This window comes from Aquarana catesbeiana, linkage group LG02 (genome assembly GCF_042186555.1).
Source record: "Aquarana catesbeiana isolate 2022-GZ linkage group LG02, ASM4218655v1, whole genome shotgun sequence".
Taxonomy (NCBI): Eukaryota; Metazoa; Chordata; class Amphibia; order Anura; family Ranidae; genus Aquarana; species Aquarana catesbeiana.
The window spans coordinates 604,473,289-604,487,800 of NC_133325.1; the positions used below are offsets into that span (position 1 = coordinate 604,473,289).

Genomic DNA, 14,512 nt, shown 5'->3' on the forward strand with positions numbered 1-14,512 from the left:
TTTATTTTTGATAGAGTCTGGTACGTACCAGAACAACAAGAGTAGGTATAAGACAAGGGATTTTTAAGTCACCAAATATCCTGTAGACCCAATTCTCTACAATATCTAAAAAAAAGGAGTAACCCCTTGAGGGCCAGCTGGATATCTATCTCTGCTAGGATCACAAACACTGTTTAAATCTCCCACAATCAAAAGAGGCATCCCTGGATTATCTATCAAGAATTCACCTGACGAATTACCTCACTATTATATGGTGGAGGGATATATACAGATCCCAATATAAATTCTATGGAGAATAATTTACACACTAACAAAATATATCTACCTTGTGGATCCAACAGCACTTGCCTGCAGGAAAACTGTATTTTAGAAGAGATTAATATACTTGTACCTCTAGCATATGTAGAATATACAGCGTGATACTGAATTGGGTACATTTTATTTTGCAGTAAATTAACTGTATCTCGAGTTAAATGTGTTTCCTGCAGGCAAACTATCGATGGTGAGTATTGCCCCAGTGTATTGAACATATTGACTTCAATGGGTGAATTATGCCACCAACTGCCAAACGTGATGTGTGGAGTTACAAATTTTCCACACTGTGAAACATTGCAGCTGCAGCAATGTGTATGAACCTGAATGGCCATCATGTTGTTTGTACAGGGAGAGGTAAAAACGTTGATTAACCACCTATTTTTACTGGCCCCTTGCCATAGTGTGTGCCACTGCTCTCTGCATACATCAGTGGTCAAGGGCAGTGTTTAGATATGGAGATGGGTACACTGTTGACTGTTGGCAAAAAGTAATCTGCATATCAGTAACAAGAATAGCATTTAAAGCTGAATTCCAGGCATTTGTAAAAAGCAAAGGCACACTATGAGTTAAGCCCAAGGAGGTGCATGATATCTCCTAGACTTATCTCTGTTATTTACATCTGACAGTTTCATTGCACCTAAAACTATAAACCTGTCAGTTATAAATAAAAGAGATTAGTTTAGGAGATAGCATGCAACTCCTTGGACTTAACTCATCGTGTGCTTGCATATTTTACAAAGTGGCTGAATTCCTGGAATATGGCTTTAAAATAGCTTATTGAGTAGATTATGAGGACAGGGCCCTAATAGAAATCTAATTTAATGAATGCAGGACACCTCCTAATTTATACAACACAAATTACATACAGCACAAATGAAAATTGCTATTTCTAATAGGAACAAGGGTGCAGGAATTTATGTTCTTGCAGAGGATATTAGTCACAGTATAGAATTGCTTAGCAACGGAGAGCTGCAACCTAACTCCCACTGAGAGAAAGTCTGATTTCAATGCAGACCACACCATATGCACTGACTCTGCTAAGGAATTCCCAGGATTGTGTGCTTTGTGTTTGACAGAGAGGATTTAAAGGAATAAGGACAAAAATACATGTTCTGTCATAGCTACTCACCTGGATTGTGAGATAATCTGCCAAGATCTGAATAGGATGATAGTCATCAGACAGTCCATTCACAATTGGAATTGATGCTTCTTCAGCCAAAACCTCCAAGTCAGATTGGTGATAAACTCGAGCTAGAACAGCATCGGTCATGCCAGACAGCACCCTGACAGAAAGATAAGACAATAAATGTGGTGCTAAATTGAGTTATAAAGCTTAGTATGCCAAAATGAAAGGATATACTACAGATTATATCCTGTAGCATAGGCGTGCGCAAAGGGTGTGCTGGATGTGCCTGGGCACACCATAATCACCCCATGCTCATAGCATTACCGCTCTGTGTGCTGGCAGGAAGATGGGAAAGTCTTACTTCTTACTTCTCTTTTACTGTGCTGGCAGAGAGATTAATGTGTCGGGGTCATGTATATGTAGACACTCACATGTGTGTTTGAGCTTTAGGGTGTACACCCTAATGCAATAGGCTGAGCACACCTATGTCCTGCAGTTTCCAGTTGGTAACTTACCATTAACAAGGATGAAGATTATTTTTACTGGAATGGGTTAGACTCCCTCAAAATATAAGGTTTGAAAGCACTCTTGGGCGCCCACAGAAGAAGAATTAGGCAACGTATGCACTGTCTGCCGTGGTAAATTGCGTGTGTGGCAAAATTGTGCTAACACTGGGAGGCACTTAAAACTTGAGCCTACATACAAGGTGCAGGGGCCAGAAGTATGTAATGTACAGAGTGCAACTGTTAGGAGTATGTAACATACAGAATGCATGGATCAGGAGTGGATAACAAACATATAACAGGGGCCAGAGGTATGTAATGTACATAGTACAGAGGTCATGAGCACAAAATGTAAATAGTGCAGGAGTCAGGTGTTTGTAATGTACTGTACATAGTGCTGGGGTCAAGCATATAATGTATATAGTGCAGGGGTCAATTTTACATATTGTACAGAGTGCTGGGGTCTAGAGTAGGTAATGTACCAAGTGTATGGGTCAGGAGTGGGTAGTGTACAGAGTAAAGCAGTCAGGTGAAGGTAACATGCAAAGTGCAGGGGTCAAGAGTATATATTGTTTTTGTCACCACCACTCCCTTATGTATAGCACAACAGTACCACCTCTGAACACACGCTGTATGCATATTTACACACTGTAAGCACACACACACTGTATACACATACTGTATATACACTATATACACATGTGCTGTCCAGCCACAGGCAATAAAGAAACATGGTTTGTGGTAGCATTGGGACTCAAGGCATCCAGCAAGAGATGCAGGGCTGAGTGCCTAACCCTATGCCACAGATGCTCTGGAAAGGGGGGTTTGGACATTTTAACCTGTTTAGTCCTTTAAAAATAATGTAATGTACTGTATGTATCTGGGCATACAACTAGCATAACTACCTGATTCTGCCTTTATATTAGCCTCACGTCATTCCTCGCACAGTAGCCTATAGGTGGGGCCTCAGTTAGGCTACCTGCTCAGAAGGAACCAGACACACAGGACTTTTCACGGTAGAATAATGTTGCTCGATCAAAGCACACCTGAATGACGCTGGATTCCCTATTTAATGGCTCCTTTGTTAAGATTGCCACCTGAGCTCTCAGAAGAATTTGGCATCAAATCAGATACCTACCTTCCCAGACAGGACTGATGAAGTCCATAAAGGGATTGTTTCCCTTCACAGACTCCTCTTTTACCGTAGTAAGTGCCACTTACAGGCGAAAAGAATGCCCGCACCTGCCTCCAACCCCTCACACTGGAGGACCAGCACTAGTAGCCTTGTGTATTGAGAGGGGGGAAGTGCAGACTGACAGTGCTGTTGAATTATCAGTGTGCTGCTGCTCAATCATCAGGCTGAGTTCAGAAAAGTGATGCCACTTTATTTTTTAATGTCAACAGAGATAAAGGTAAAAGTGATGTTGCCCTTCTGGTAGAAATATATTAAGTGGCTGGGCAGAATTACAAATCTCACATAAGGAACATATGTGTAAATAAATGCTTGCCTGGAGTTCCAATTTATGGCTGCAAAATTGAATTGCCTTGTAAAATTGCTGTTGCACATGCTTTGCATGAGAAAAAAAAGCTGTAAAATCTTAAAATAATGTGGCCAGTCAAAGTCAATAGGGAATATGTTGTATATTTTAAAATATCTGTCTAGTGCCAATGCAAAAGCTCACAGAAACACAGTGAACATGTTGTGAGCTTGAAATTGAGCTTTTTATGTGTTCATTAATACCCATAAATCTTAATTTATACCTGGATTATTAAAACTTTATATCATTGTAATGTTGGGAACATAGAAATAAACATGCAGCTGCCAAAAAAATGTTGTGAGTTCTTTATCAGGATTTCTTCATAAGTGGTTCTTAAAGTATAACTATAGGCAAAACGTTTTTTTTTCCGATAGTTTTGGTTAGAGTTAGAGCAACTGTCAGGTTTTTATTGCTGTCTGTGCCCCCTCTGTGTCCCCCGTTAGGGAGATTCACTCTCTCTATTCATCCTGTTACTGTTTTTACCAAGAGTGAAAGTGAATGCAAAATCCAAAATTGTCATTTGTCATCAGAACAAGTCTATAATGCAAGTGACCCTGGTAACAAAAAAGGAATCCCTCACCTTTTGGCTATGGGACAGAAATGGAATAGAAATATCCCCAGTGGGACAAAGATAGCAAAAAAAACCCCAAAAAAACTACTCACAGGTGACCCTCCATCTATCCAAAATTAACATTTTGAAGACATTCTTTAAACATCGACAGTGCTGGTTGGAAAAACGTATATGAATACCTATATTTGCTAACTGTTAGTAAATATAACAGTTATAGCCTCCACTGATGGAGAAACATTGTAACCTTACCACTTGATATTTTTGGGATCCCATGTATTAACTTCAGATCATGCCACAGCATCTCATTTAGGTCAAGGTCAGATCTCAGACCATTTTAAGATGCAAATGTTCTTGCCTTTTTTTTTTTGTGGCCATTCAGCCTCTATAATGGTACTCTTGTTACATTGCACATGTTACTAAGCTGGCCACAGAAATTAAAAGCATACACTCACACATTTGCAGAGCTTGATAATTAACTAAAGTGCCCTGAATTCCAGAAAGTGCTGATATTTAAATGATGGCACTTTGTAGCAGTGTTGACATCTGGATCACCCACACCACCTTTTGACCAACAGGCTGTCTAACATAGTGATAGACCAGTAGGACAGTGTGGGAGTTGGAATGGCCAGGCCAGCTATTTATACTCTAAGGAAAAATTAAAATTTGTATATTACAAATGTAGGATCCCAATGGCATTTTTGAAACTCTACTTAGGTATGTGTAGTCAACCGAGGGTACGTCGTTTCATTTCTAGGGCCAGTTAAGATACTGTGACATGGTTAAATGAGAGCCAATAGCACTGACATTCTCCAGTTTCTTAAACTGTATCTTAACCCAAAAAACAAAACAGGTTATATATAAAATCTCATCATTCCTCTTTTTGTTCAGCTCTTCTTGCTTTTATTTTTACCTGGTAATTCCTATCCCTGAGTGACGTGACCACTAACTCTACTCACTCACTCCACTGATACTTAAAGTTATTGTAAACGATCACCTTGTAAAGAATGTTAGTTGATGTAAAACATAATCCCCATGACTAAGCTCAGAGGGGGGGAGCGAAATGTGTTTGGGGCATGGCCTGGCTGGAGTCCAGGCTGAGGTTGCCACCCTTACATCGATTCTAGGGACTACATGGATGTGCGACTACAGGGATCCTTCCCTTTTGTACAAACCTTGCAAAACAACCCACTCAGTTTAAAAAATAAATGAAAGGCAAAACATTTTTGTATAGATATAAAAATACATTGTAAATACCTTTTTTCTCCTTTGTTATAAGTGATCACATTCCCTCTGTTCTCAGCTGCATTAGAGCTGGGGGGGAGGAGATGCAGCAGCACACTGAGCTTCTCAGTGACAGGCTGTGCAGCAGGGGTATCAGGACATGTCTGATCATTGGAGGAAAGCAGCCTGAGTTCCCAACATGGCTAGAGAACTAGACATGTGCACTGCCAAAAAATGTGTTCGTTTTCGTTTCGTCTGTTTTTTGCATTTTTGGGTCATTCGTTATGATTGCAATTCGTAAATTCGTAGGTTCATAAATTCATAAATTTGAAAATTTGCAAATTTGTAAAGTCCAAAATTCATAAATTCATAAATTCATAAAAATAATAAAGAAAATCCAAAAATTCAAAAGAATAACTAACTAATAATAACTAACTATTAAATTATACGTATTGGAAATTCCTTTCAAATTTGGCTGTTAGTGAACGTAACGAATACGAATTTATACGAAGTTACAAATTATCCGAAATAACGAATCTAAACAAATAGAATGGAACGAATTAATAATAAATAATAATAAAAAGTTTTTAGTATTGTAATTTATTATTATTAATCTGTTATGTTCCATTCGTTTAGATACGGCATTTGTTATTTCATATGATTTGTAACTTTGGATAAATTCATATTTGTTACATTCACTAACAGCCAAATTTGAAAGGAAATTCTAATACCTATAATTTAATAGTTATTGATAGTTAAGGTATTATTAGTTAGTTATTATTTAAAATTTTCGGGTTTTCGGATTTACGAATTTTTGAATTTAGGAATATTCGGAAAAATTCGTTAAGCGGGTTTAACGAATTTGTCAATATTGTCAATATTCGTTAAAAAATTAGTTTGGAGCGAAACGAATTGCACATGTCTTTAGAGAACTGATCACATTGTATTCTCCTGCTTAGTATGGTCAGTTTTTAATTGGAAAGCAAGGGGACTAGCAGGAACACCAGGGTTTTCACACAAATGAAGCAATACAAAGAGAACAGGATACTTTCTCATACAAGTACATGGTACAGCAGGCACATATCAAGAATATGAAATGTTGGGGTAACAAACGCTTTAAGCCAGCCATACATGGATCGAAATTTGTCTGGTTCAGCAGGCTGGTTGTCCACAAATCGAAATTTGCTTGAATCGTTTATTCTGAATAACATGCAGCCTATAAATGAATACATTTTTATTGCTACAGTTGGTAAATGAATTAAACATTAAATCATGTATGGTAGGTAGCTACAATAGCTGCTTTGAGTATTTTATTGTTCTGACATTATTTTAATTACAAGAAGCGCCCAGTGGATTCAACTCTGGCAATGTAGATTGGGTTAATAGAAAACTGCATTTCTTTCACATAAACAGAAGAATCTACAGGGAACATAAAACATGAAAGAGACCTTGCTGTGTCCTTCAGGCTTTCATTGACTCCCAAATGAATATCCTGCGTGGTGAGAAAAGAAGGATGTCCTCCCAATAAAGCAAATCCTGTAAGTACAAAATATTACATAAGAAGCAGCAAAACAAAAGACACACGTTCACATTGTTGAAGACTTTCTATACACAGATGAAATTGCATCAAGGTAATTGTTTAGGTTAGAAGAGTCATGTACCTATGAAGCTAAACCTTCAAAAATAACACAAATAATCTTGTTAAAGCAGAAATATACATTTGTGTACAGTCAAAGGAAGCAATTGTAGTTTTGTCCAGTCTTTATTTTATTAATACATCTCAGCCAGACAACACAATCAGGAGGGTGACACCACTTTGTTAGAGTTTAAGAATATTGTTTTGTAATCTCTCCACCTGCAGCTGGCTGTTCGGACTATTACTAAAGCTAAAGCCATACACTCTTAAGCCTTGTACACATGATTGGATTTTCCGATGGGAAATGTGTGATGACAGGCTGTTGGTGGAAAATCCGACCGTGTGTATGCTCCATCGGACAATTGTTGTCGGATTATCCGCGGACAAATGTTGGATAGCAGGCTTTAAACATTTTCCGCGGACAAATGTCTGTTGTCAGATTTTCCAAGCGTGTGTACACAAGTCCGTCGGAGAAAAATCCAAAGTACAAACACGCATGCTCAGAAGCAAGGATGAGCCAGAAGCAGCCGGCCTTGTAAATTAGCGTTCATAAGACCCCTTTCACACTGGGGCGTTTTTCAGGCATTTTGCAGGCACTTTAGCATTAAAAAAAGCACCTGTAAAGAGCCTGAAAGAAGTCTCCTTTGCAATCCCAATGTGAAAACCCGAGCCCTTTCACACTGCCAGCGCCCGAAAAATGCTGGTAAATCGCCGCTTAAGACCCCTTTCACACTGGGGCGTTTTTCAGGCATTTTTCGGGCGCTGGCAGTGTGAAAGGGCTCGGGCCATCAGCACACCCAGCCCGGTGGCAAAAAAATGAAAGCGCTGCAAAAAAAGCTGCTTGCAGGACTTTTTTTTAGCGCCCTGCCAGCGCAGCACCCCAGTGTGAAAGCACTCGGGCTTTCACATTGGGATTGCAGATGAGACTTCTTTCAGGCGCTTTACAGGCGCTTTTTTAACACTAAAGCACCTGAAAAATGCCTGAAAATGCCCCAGTGTGAAAGGGGTCTAAGGCCCCTTTCACACTGGGGTGGTGGGGGCGTCGGCGGTACAACAGCGCTATTTTTAGCGCTGCTGTACCGTTGTTCTTGCAGCGGTATTCAGCCGCTAGCGGTGCGGTTTTAACCCCCGCTGGCGGCTGAAAAAGGGTTAAAATCCCTCGTACAGCGCAGCTATAGCCGCGGTATTGCCGCGGTATAGCCTCGCTGTCCCATTGATTTCAATGGGCAGGAGCGGTGAAGGAGCGGTGAATACACCGCTCCTTCACCGCTCCAAAGAAGCGGTTTGCAGGACTTTCACCGTCCTGCCAGCGCACCGCTTCAGTGTGAAAGCCCTCGGGCTTTCACACTGAACAAACAGCGGAGGCTGTTTAGGGGCGGTTTGCAGGCGGTATTTTTAGCGCAATACCGCCTGCAAACCGCCTCAGTGTGAAAGGGGCCTTAGTGGCGCTTTACCAGCGTTTTTCGGGTGCTGGCAGTGTGAAAGGGCTCGGGCTTTCACATTGGGATTGCAGATGAGGCTTCTTTCAGGCGCTTTACAGGCGCTTTTTTTAACACTAAGAGCCCTTTCACACTGGGGCAGTTTGCAGGCGCTATTGCGCTAATAATAGCGCCTGCAAACCGACCCGAAAGTGCCGCTGCTTTCATTCCAGTGTGAAAGCCCCGAGGGCTTTTACACTGGAGCAATGGGCTGGCAGGACAGTAAAAAAAAGTCCTGCCAGCAGCATCTACAGAGCGGTGAAGGAGCGGAGTGTATACCGCTCCTTTACCGCTCCTGCCCATTGAAATCAATGAGACGGCGCGGCTATACCGCTGGCAAAGCGCCTCTGCAGAGGCGCTTTGCGGTGTTTTTTAACCATTTCTCGGCCACTAGCGGGGGGTAAAACTGCCCCGCTAGTGGCCGCATACCGACGGTAAAGCGCCGCTTGCAATATCGGCGCTTTACCGCCGACGCCGCCACCCGCCCCAGTGTGAAAGGGCTCTTAAGCGCCTGAAAAACGCCTGAAAAACGCCTGAAAAACGCCCCAGTGTGAAAGGGGTCTAATGGAGTATTAACATTCGTGACGTGGCAAATTATGAAATGTCGAAATGCAGTGCATATTCTCTTCTTCTTTAAAGGGATAATAATGAAGCTGCTTTGCTGGTGATACTGATGGTGTTCTGCTAAACATATTTAAAAAGGCTTTTTTTTCTAGAATATGATATCAAGAATAATATTATTATCTTTTTTATTTTTTTGGTCAAGTTACCACAACACCATTATCCTGTAGTTTTTAATATCAAAGATACAGCTATGAAAGTTTCCCTTGTTAATTTTACATTGTATTTTTTAAATGCAACTGCCTACTCCCAAACTGTCATTTGAAGTAAAACACATAGCCAAGTATTATTCTCCACAATTTTTTTTTATTGTGCATTAAAAAAAGAAAACAAATAAAATTAGACATGCTATCTGCCAATAGAACTTAACCAAAAAGTGCATTCTATGCATCCAAAAATATAGAAAATATAACAAATCAAATCATTATTCAACCAAAAAATAAAATAAAAGCCTCATGCATGTGTCCTGCTTCTTAATATAGGAGGTCAACAATGCCAAGAGTTGGTGAAAGCAGGGGTCCGTCATCCAGAGATAATTCCAAAAATAATCTGGATTATTCTCCTGGAGCTCCAGCAGCAAAGGCATATGACAAAATTGGTCACGATTAATAAAGCAACCAATTTTTAGTCCAAGAAATCCTCCTTCTCCTGTTTCTAAACTGGACTTGGGTCAAAGCAATAACGCCAAGGCCAATAATAAATAACACGTTATCACCTCCGATTCTGCAACATGTCTGGTTGACGAATGGCTGTTCAGAAACGAACTGAAAAGCACGAAATGAAAAGTGCAAAATGAAAAGCGCTAAATGAAAAGCGCGAATCAACACTCACCAAACTTCTACTAACATGAAATTAGCAGGAGAAGCCCAAAGGGTGGCGCTAAAGAGCTGAAAAACCACGTAGTACGTCACTACGTTCATGATTGTTTGCCAACAATTGTGTGCCGTGTGTATGCAATACAGGTTTGGGCCAACACCCTTTGGACAAAAGTCCACAGTTTTGTTGGCCAACAATCCGATCGTGTGCACGAGGCTTTAGTTTTTTTTTCCAGATGCCTCCATCCACACAAACAAGGTGGATGGAGAATTCCCCCCTCACCACCCCTCACCGAACAGCCACAGATTGAGAAAGATTTTCCAGCATGTCCCTTCAACCAAAGTCAATCAAACAATAAACTTCTGTCAAGCTGGGTGTGCCTGTGCCATGTACTGATCACAATTCAGACAGGCCTTGCTGAACCAGCCAAATTTTGGTCAGTGTATGGCCAGCTTTGGGCGCAATACTTTGATAAGCGTTAAATGTACACACTCTTCTCCCCTCTCCCTTGTCAGTTATGCTTCTCCAATATTTTATCGAAAACGGGGATTTTTCAGCTAAATCCATCGGAGTTAATAGTTAAGGCAACGTTTTGTTTCGGCTATTAGGGGTGCATTTTGCTTCAAATGAACCTTGAGGCTGGAGAAGCTCCTTTCAATTATACAGGAGTTCCGGGCTGGACACACCCCTTTGTAAAATAACAAAGACTTCTTGTTATGCAAAGCGAAGGTTTATTTACCACATGTGGGAGATCGATGAATGCAGACTATCGTTCTGAAATTCTATGGCAGCTGTACACTATTTCTATGTACTGATTACGTCCAAAAAACATGAACTTATATCATGAAACATATTACAGTGCCTATGAGATGTACATATTTACCATAATTTTTTCGTTAAGTTCAAAGCCCCTTTTGCCTTCCAGCTGAATACCACACACAGTGGGTAAAATAAGTATAGAACATGTTACCATTTGTCTAGGTAAATATATTACTAAAGGTGCTATTGACATTTTTCACCACATGTCGTTAACAACCCATACAATCCATACATATAAAGAAGCCAAAACAAATAAGTTCAGAAATGATGTTATGTGTCATAAAATGGAATGATACAGGGAACAAGTATTGGTACAAAATCTTTTGTTGGTAATGACAGCTTCAAGATGCCTCCTGTATGGAGAAACTAGTCGCATGCATTGCTCAGGTCCATTTTTCCACACAAACAGTCTTCAGATCTTTTTTTGTTTACAAACTATTTTTATTGGGTACAAAAAGGTGGTACAAAAATCTTTATCATATGCCAAAAAAAGTACAATACAAGTAGTTTACACATACAGAAGATCAAATATATTCTGTAATTGTTGATAGATCTTCAGATCTTGAAGGTTCTGTGGGCCTCTTCTATGAACTCTGATCTTTAGTTCTTTCCATAGATTTTCTGTTGGATTCAAGTCAAGTGATTGGCTGGGCCATTCTAGCAGCTTTATTTTCTTTCTTTGAAACCAATTGAGAATTTCCTTGGCTTTATGTTTGGTATCATTGTCTTGCTGAAATGTCCACCCTGTTTTCATCTTCATCATCCTGGTAGGTGGCAGCAGATTTTTAACAAGAATGTCTTGGTACATTTTTCCATTCATCCTTCCTTCAACAATATAAAGTTTGCCAGTACCGTATGCTGAAAAACAGCTCCACACCATTATGTTCCCATCTGCAAACTTCACTGTTGGTATGGGGGTGTTTTTGGGGTGATGTGCAGTGCCATTTGACCTCCAAACATGGTGTGTATTATGGCATCTGAAGAGTTTAATTTTGGTCTCATCTGACCAATTTTTCCTTGTGTCATTCCATTTTATTACACATAACTTAATTTCTGAACTTATTTGTTTTGGTTTCTTTGTATGTATGTATGTATGTATTGCATGGGTTGTTAAAGACATGTGGTGAAAATTTCATGTTAACAACACCTTTAGAAATATATTTACCTAGACAAATGGTGGTGTGTTCAATACTTTTTTTACCCGATGTATAACAACTGTCACGATTGACCGGTAGATATAGACTAACATATGACCAGCTGAAGGCCAGATTAGGCATATGTTCTGATTAACCAGTAGATATGTACTAACATATGACCAGATAATGACATTACAAGAACATAAAATGAAGGTCATCTATCTCAACTGTATAGCAGGTGTCCATGAAAAGATAAAAAGGACGTGACAATCTTCAGGTTAGATAATGTGGTCTTTAGCAAAATGGCAGTTATAGTTTGAGCAGGACAGTCTCTCTTATGTTGAGAAAAAAAGCCTTGCAAATGTCCATAATTTTTCCACAAATTAACATCAAGAGTCTGTTCTGTTGCCAAAAAAAGTAACCCCAAGCCTAATGGTAGCCGTGGTTAAAGTAGTATTAAACCACCAAACCAAATTTAATATATTGCAGCTTATCAGTCTTTTGATGTAGTGACTGCATTAGCTATCTTTTTTAGGCTTTTTTCCTTTTGTTTTCATCTAATGATCTAGCCAGTAACATACTCCTGTATTAGAGTGCCCCCCACTCTGGATGAATGAGCACAGGGGCACCTTTGGACAACAGCATTGTTGGTCTGGGGTAAGGGAGTGTTAGATGGACTAAAGCCTTGTACACGTGGTGCGATTGATGGCCAACCGAGCATCTGATTTTTGTCAAAAGGGTGTGTGTGCCAGGATCTTTTCTTGCATACTAACGGTACACAATTATCGTGCAACAAACACGAACGTAGTGACGTACTACAAGGAATTTCAGCTCTTGAGCGCCACCCTTTTGGTCCCTTCTGCTAATTTCGTGTTTGGTGAGCATTGATTCCGAGCATGCGTGTTTGTACTTTCGACTTTTCTGTGACGGATTTGTGTACTAACAATACGAAAATCTGATGTCAAACCGCTGTCCGCCGAAAATTTACTAGCCTGCCATCCAACATTTGTTGGCCGAAAGTTGGACAACAATTGTCAGAAGGAGCGTACTAACGGTAAGATTTTAGGACAACAGTCCGTCAACAGACAATCCCCTGCTAACAATCGCACCGTGTGTACGAGGCTTAACAGATTTAGAGACACAAACAAATTGATGCCAACTCCAGCTCACACTGCAATTAGATAAGCAGTTGCAGCAACAGTCTTTCTTTTCTTTTGGGATAAAGGTTACACATGTATAAATAAAAACTGACCAACTGACCACCACAGCCAGTAGTAAATGGTTTGTCTCAACACTCTACTACATTTGCAGGAGAGCTTGTTCTGTTGAAAAACAACACTTACTGGCTGGATCACCAGATGAAAAGAAAAGGAATGCATGCTTAACCACTTCAGCCCTGGAAGGTTTTACCCCCTTCCTGACCAGAGCACTTTTTACAATTTGGTACTGCATCGCTTTAACTGGTAATTGCGCGGTCATGCAAAGCTGTACCCAAACGAAATTTGCGTCTTTTTTTCCCACAAATAGAGCTTTCTTTTGGTGCTATTTGAACACCTCCTGTGGTTTTTATTCTTTGTGCTATAAACAAAAAAGAGCGACTATTTAAAAAAAAAACAACAATATTTTTTACTTTTTGCTATAATAAATATTCCCAAAAATGTTTTTAAAAAACAAATTTCTTCATCAGTTTAGGCCAATATATATTCTTCTACATATCTTTGGTAAAAAAAAAAAAAAAAAAATAGCAAAAAGCATAAATTGATTGGTTTGTGCAAAAGTTATAGCGTCTACAAACTATAGGAAACATTTATGGCATCTTCATGACATTTTTATTATTATTATTTTTTTACTAGTAATGGCGGTGATCTGCAATTTTTAGCAGTATTACGACATTGCGACGGACAGATTGAACACTTTTGACACATTTTTGGGACCATTGACTTTTATACAGCGATAAGTGCTATAAAATAGCACTGATTACTGTGTAAATCTCACTGGTAGGGAAGGGGTTAACACTAGGGGGTGATCAAGGGGTTAAATGTGTGTTCCCTCAGTGTGTTCTAACTGTATGGGGATTGAGTAGGTGAGGTGACATATCGCTGTTCCTACTTACTAGGAACAAATGACATGTCTCCTCTCCTCTGACAGCACAGGGATTTGTGTGTTTACACACACAAATCCCTGTGCTGGCGCTTGTGCACGCGATCGCGTGTGGTCGGCAGCGATTGCGCTCGCCAGCCACGTGCATTGGGTCCCCCGGCATGCAGCGGGTGCGCGCGCACCCTCTGGCGGCTCTTAAAGGAAACCCGGTACAGGTTTCGCGTAGGGGAGCCATTCTGCCCCGTAAATAGACGTCAGCCGGTCGGGAACCAGTTAAAAAGAAAACAAATGCAGCCATTATATCTAGGAACTAGTACGCTACAATAAAATAAATGTTTGCATTTTGGGTTTAACATTGCTTTAAACCCTACTGCTAATACTACACCTAACCCCAACCCTTTATTTAAAAACAATGTCATGTGATCTTCAAGACATTGCTGTCATAAACAAAAAGCCTAGGTTTAACCTGACAGGGGATAGGGCAAAAAAGCACAGCCAGCCAACACAAGAGGTTCCATACAAATAATTCAAACTGTACAACTTCTTGGAAGAAAAATGAGTGCTGAAAAGCCAGCAGGGTTTTTTTACTAAAACTGGAGAGTGCGAAATCTGGTGCAGCTCTGCATAGAAAC

The 14,512-nt window shown here is 40.1% G+C and overlaps 1 protein-coding gene across 1 annotated transcript in view; it reads right to left on the bottom strand.

Moving 5' to 3' along the window:
- OTC (ornithine transcarbamylase) overlaps positions 1–14,512 on the bottom strand; it is a 122,076-nt gene that overhangs the window by 61,707 nt on the left and 45,857 nt on the right. Inside the window, exons 4-5 of the mRNA XM_073616340.1 lie at positions 6,723–6,810; positions 1,445–1,598 (exon numbers count right to left, since the gene is read on the bottom strand). Coding sequence (XP_073472441.1) covers positions 1,445–1,598; positions 6,723–6,810 — 242 coding nt within the window. The remainder of the gene's footprint in view (positions 1–1,444; positions 1,599–6,722; positions 6,811–14,512) is intronic.